This window comes from Heteronotia binoei, chromosome 17 (assembly GCF_032191835.1).
Source record: "Heteronotia binoei isolate CCM8104 ecotype False Entrance Well chromosome 17, APGP_CSIRO_Hbin_v1, whole genome shotgun sequence".
Classification (NCBI taxonomy): Eukaryota; Metazoa; Chordata; class Lepidosauria; order Squamata; family Gekkonidae; genus Heteronotia; species Heteronotia binoei.
The window spans coordinates 14,672,316-14,677,254 of NC_083239.1; the positions used below are offsets into that span (position 1 = coordinate 14,672,316).

General features: G+C 48.7%; 1 protein-coding gene across 1 annotated transcript; it reads left to right on the top strand.

The window, feature by feature from the left end:
• The first annotated feature begins 489 nt into the window (after positions 1–489).
• On the top strand, positions 490–1,536 carry LOC132586171 (platelet-activating factor receptor-like). Its single transcript, XM_060258146.1, has one exon. It carries the CDS (start codon positions 505–507, stop codon positions 1,522–1,524), a length of 1,020 nt encoding a protein of 339 aa, XP_060114129.1. The 5' UTR covers positions 490–504; the 3' UTR covers positions 1,525–1,536.
• The last annotated feature ends 3,403 nt before the right edge of the window (positions 1,537–4,939 follow it).

Here is a 4,939-nt window from a genome sequence, read left to right on the forward strand (position 1 = left end):
CTGAGCCAGTTGCTCCATCTCTCAGCCTAACCTACCTCCCAGGTATGTCGTGAGGGTAACATAGACATACGCTGTTCTGAGTTCCTTAGAGGAAGGGTCAGATAAACGTGATGTAGATAGGAAGTGTACTGTCTTTCCATCCCTTTCTCCATCCACAATAATCATGTGTCCTAGGAGTGTGCATTCTGATATTTTGAAACTGAAACAGCGCTTGAATTGCCCCATTATTTTCAATTGGGTATTTTGATCCAAAACTAAAAAGGGGATTTCAGAGACTTTTTTTGTTCAGAAATATCCAAATGCACACTTCTAGTCATCGTCCATACAAATTATCTTGCCCATTCATCTGTCCACCCATCCATCAAAGCACCCACATTTTTGTCCACCCATTAATCAGCATCTCAAAGCTGGTGAGTTGTTTTCTCTGGCCATCTCCCTCATTTCCCTCTGCTTCTTGCTTTCTTTTGGCTGACTCTCTTTTCACTGTCTTTCAGCTTCACTGGAATGAACAACTCCACGACTTCATGGCTAGTAGCTGGGCAGTGCCAGCCCAATGATCCCATGCAGTTCATCCTGGTTCCAGCCATCTACTGCTTGGTGTTGTGTGTGGGGTTGCCGGGCAACCTGGCAGCCTTGCTTGTCTTTCTGCAGAGTGGACGGGTAAGGAAGGCCATTCGCATCTACCTCATCAACCTCACGCTGGCTGACATCTTTTTCAACCTCACCTTACCCTTCTGGATCCCCTACTACCTAGCAGGGGGCAACTGGGAACTTCCAGAGGTTGCTTGCCGCCTGGCTGGTGCTACCTACTACTTGGCCACTTATAGCGCCATGGCCTTCATGACCCTCATCAGTTTGAACCGCTACTGCACAGTTGCTAAGCTGGAGTTGGCATTGAACAGGCCTCAGGGGGCACTTGTGGGATGCGCTGTGGCCTGGACGTTGTGCTTGGCTTGTGCCGTCCCCTCCTTGACCACTCAGCAGACCCACCAGGCAGGATCTGAAAACACAAAATGCTTTGAGCAGCATTCAGGCCAGAGGAGTTACGCCTATGCCATGGTGGCTCTCTTTGTGGCCTCCTTCCTGGTGGTGTTAGGGGCCTACATGTCCATCATGAGATCCCTCTCGGCTGCAGCCAGCACCTGCCAAGGGGGACACCGGCGGCGGGCTCGTGCCATGGTCTTGGGCATGCTCTTGGTGTTTGTGGTCTGTGTGGCTCCTTATCACCTCTCCCTGGTTCCTTGGGTAGCTGCCTGGATGTCCGTTTCCTTTTGCAGGCCTCCGTCATTCCTGGATAACCTCCACATGCTCAGTGTAGCTCTGTTGAGCCTCAACAGTTGCATTGACCCGCTTATCTATTGCTTCTCCATCAAGCGCTTCCGGACTGACTTGTGGAGGATGGTGCAGAAGTTTACACGCTGCCTCCCGCTCCCCTCGCCCCCGCTGCCACCACCTCTGCCACCGCCACTCCCAGAAAACAGATTTCCACTCAGTATCAGATCATCTTCTTTAACTTCCTCATAGCTGAAGCTATGAAAGAAGTGGGGTTTCATCCAGTCTCGGGGTACCCATTCTAGTTGATAGGCAGTAAATTCAGGACAAAAGCAAGGATGTCTTTGCTCTGATGGTGTAATTCACTGACCTTCCACTCTATCTTCTGGACTGTTTTGTTTTGACTGGAACCTGCCTATAGATAGTAATTCTTCTTTTCCTTTATGGGACAGGTCTTAGGAAAATAGCAATCGTGTTGGGGTTCAAGCCGATTGTCTGGAAAAAATGCATTAGTTGAAATGGGGCTTTAATGATCAGGGATGCAGAGCTGTGAGTCAAATCAAGTGATCAGCCATTGGCCAAGCAATTGCACATGTCACAAAGCACCCACTGGGATTTATTCCAAATTGCATCCATACATCATTGCTTATTCTACTATTGTTGCATTATAGCACTCATTTGCACCTGGATTCTCTTGTCCACACAGGAAAATCTAATGGCAAATGATTGCTATAGTGTGACAATAGCACAGTGTCTGATAATCTGTGGATGCAGCTTCAGAGAGAATGTATACCATTGATTAGGAAAGGCACCACCCGATCGAAGAGGAGCTGTAGTGGAGAGGACACACAATAATGGATTTAAATTAAGGATGGGAAGGTACTGGGTGGATATTAGGAAAAACTTCTTTTACAGTAAGAGTTGTTCAGCAGTGGAATCAGATATTGAGGGAGGTGGTAAGCTCCCTCTCACTAGCAGTGTTCAAACAGCAGCTGGACAAACACTTGTCAAGGATGCTCTAGGCCAGGGTTTCCCAAACTCCCCCCCTCCCCGTGGCCTGTCCCCCCCTCCCCCGTGGTCCAGGTGGAGGTCCGGGCGGAGGTTTTTTCCCCATGGTCCAAACATCAGAGAGGGGTGGAGGAGTGTGCCTGCCTGGTGTGCAGTCTCAGTATCACTCCCTGAGTGATACAGAGACTGCCCACTAGCCAGGAGCTTTTCCCATCCTTCTCTGATGTTTCTAAACATCAGAGAGGGACAGGGGAGGGCTTCTGGCCAGTGCACAGTCTCAGTATCACTCCCTGAGCATTCGGCAGGCAGAAGATGCTCAGGGATTGATATAGAGACTGTGCACTGACCAGGAGCTTTCCCCGCCCTCTCTGATGTTTCTGAAACATCACAGAGGGATGGAGGAGGACTTCTGACCAGCGCACAGTCTCAGTATCGCTCCCTCAGTGTTCTCCAGGCAGAGGATGCTCAGGGAGCGATACAAAGACTGTGCGATGGCCAGAAGCTTTTCCCGCCCTCTCTGATGTTTCCGAACATCAGAGAGAGACAGGGGAGGGCTTCTGGCCAGCATGTGGTCTCTGTAGTGCTCTCTGAGCATCCTCCACCTGGGGGACACTCAGAGAGTGCTACAGTTGGCAGCGGCGTGGAGGGCAGGGACTGGAGTGTGGCACTACATTGTGGTGCCAAAGATAGATAGAGTGGGGGGGAGGGGGCAGTTGGGCTGCCCCTGGCGACCCGGCATTGAGGCTTGTGTGGCCCGGTACTGGGTCACAACCCTGCAAATGGGAAATGCTATTATTAGGCTGATCCTGCATTGAGTGTGGGTGCGGGAGGGTGGCGGTTTGAACTAAATGGCCTATATGGCCCTTTCCAACTCTGTGATTCTATGAGGAGGTTGCCAGCATGGTTAACTAGCACAGTCAAGGAAGCCAAAATAGGCAAGAAGGTTTCATTTAAAAAGTGCAAGTCTTGACCAAGCAAGGTGAATGAGAAGTAGCGCAGGTCCTGGTGAAACAAATGTAAGTTGGTGATAAAGGAGATGACAAGAGAATATGAGAAGATTGCTAGAATATTAAAGCTAATAGGAATTTATTGACATATATGATAAGAAGCCAGTCAGAGAGAGAGAGACAAAGGGATAATGGGGCAAAAGACCACTCAAGGATGAGAGGAAAATTGCACAGAAATGGAATGAATTCTTTGTGCTGGTTTTCCTTGGGAAAATGCAGTCACCCATCCCAAAGGTTTTGTTTTTGGGAAATGTGTTGGAAGTCAAATAGAACTGAGGAACTGAAATCCAAGGGTTTATAGACAAATTAAGAAGTTTCTGGGCCTAGATGACATGGCCCCAAGAGCTCCTAAGCAATTCTAGTGTGAAATTCTTGATCTAACAAATACAGTCAATTGTCACTAAAATCAGCCTGCCTACAGTAGGGTCAGAAAAGGAGCAAATATAATTCTGATTTTGAAAAATGGATTAAAAAGAGATCCCAGAAAGTACAAGCCAGTTATCCTAATATCTGTTCAGTGGAAAATGCTGAATGTTATTAAAGATATAATTACTAAGCACATAGAGGAATAAGTCCTGCTGAAGAAGAATCAGCATAGCTTCTGTAAAAGAAAGCCCTGTCTCACTAGTCTTTTGGAGTTCTTTGAGAGGATGAACAAACAAAGGTCATTTGGTAGACACCATACATATGCTTGAGTTGCCTAATAGCTTTTGATGCAGTCCATTATAAAAGCAGGGGTAGATCCAGGTTTTGGGGACCCCAGGGAAGAAACTTCCCATGTCCCACCTACTTTGCCTACCACTAGGCCAGTCATATCTCCCACCCCCACCCATGCACCCCCCCCCCCTGCGTGAGAGACTTCCCACCACTGGCACTTGCAGCCGGCATGCCCTCTGCCCAATAGCACAAGGCAAGGTATGTAGTGGGAGGTGCTGTTGCTATGGCTGCCAGGTACACTGCTGTCATCCCCCTAGGGCTACCAACTTCCAGGTGGGGCCTGAAAATCTTGTGGAATTGCAATTGATCTCTACAGAGATCAGTTCCCCTTAATAAAAGAACTGCTTTGGAGGGGGGACTGTATGGCATTATACCCTGGTGTGGTCTCTCCTCTCCCCAAACTCTCGATCCCCAAATATCCAGTTCGTTCCCAACCCTAAATTGGCAGTGCTGGATGTACTGCCTGCATGTCCTTTCCTAACAATGCTGGGCCGTGTGTTTTGCTAGAAGCGCAGGTGGTGGAGCACTTGTGAGCAGGTGAAGGAAGGGGTAAGCAGGAGGTGAGGTGTGTAGATGGGGTTTGATGGCAGTGGGCCCCACCAAAACCCCTGAGAGCTGCCCTACCTCAGGGTATGCTGACCCAAGCCCCAATCAAAGGCTTCTGAGTAAGCAGTGACAGGATGAGTTGTGGATTAGAAACGAGAGAAGTAACAGGAGCTGAGAAGAGGAGTGAATGAACGGTTCGCACAAGACAGGGAAGATTGCTGTAGGGCTCCACAGAAATCCATACTGGGACCTCCGCTGTTGAATTTGCTCATGAGTGATCAGGAATTGCACGTGAATAGTGATGCTGTCAGACTTGCAAATAACATTCAACCAAAGCAGATTCCACAAGAATCTTTCTGAGCTGGATGAGTGGATCACAATGTAGCAAG

Coding starts and splice junctions, on each gene's coding strand:
- LOC132586171 (XM_060258146.1), top strand. CDS start 505: ATGAACAACTCCACGACTTCATGGCTAGTAGCTGGGCAGTGCCAGCCC.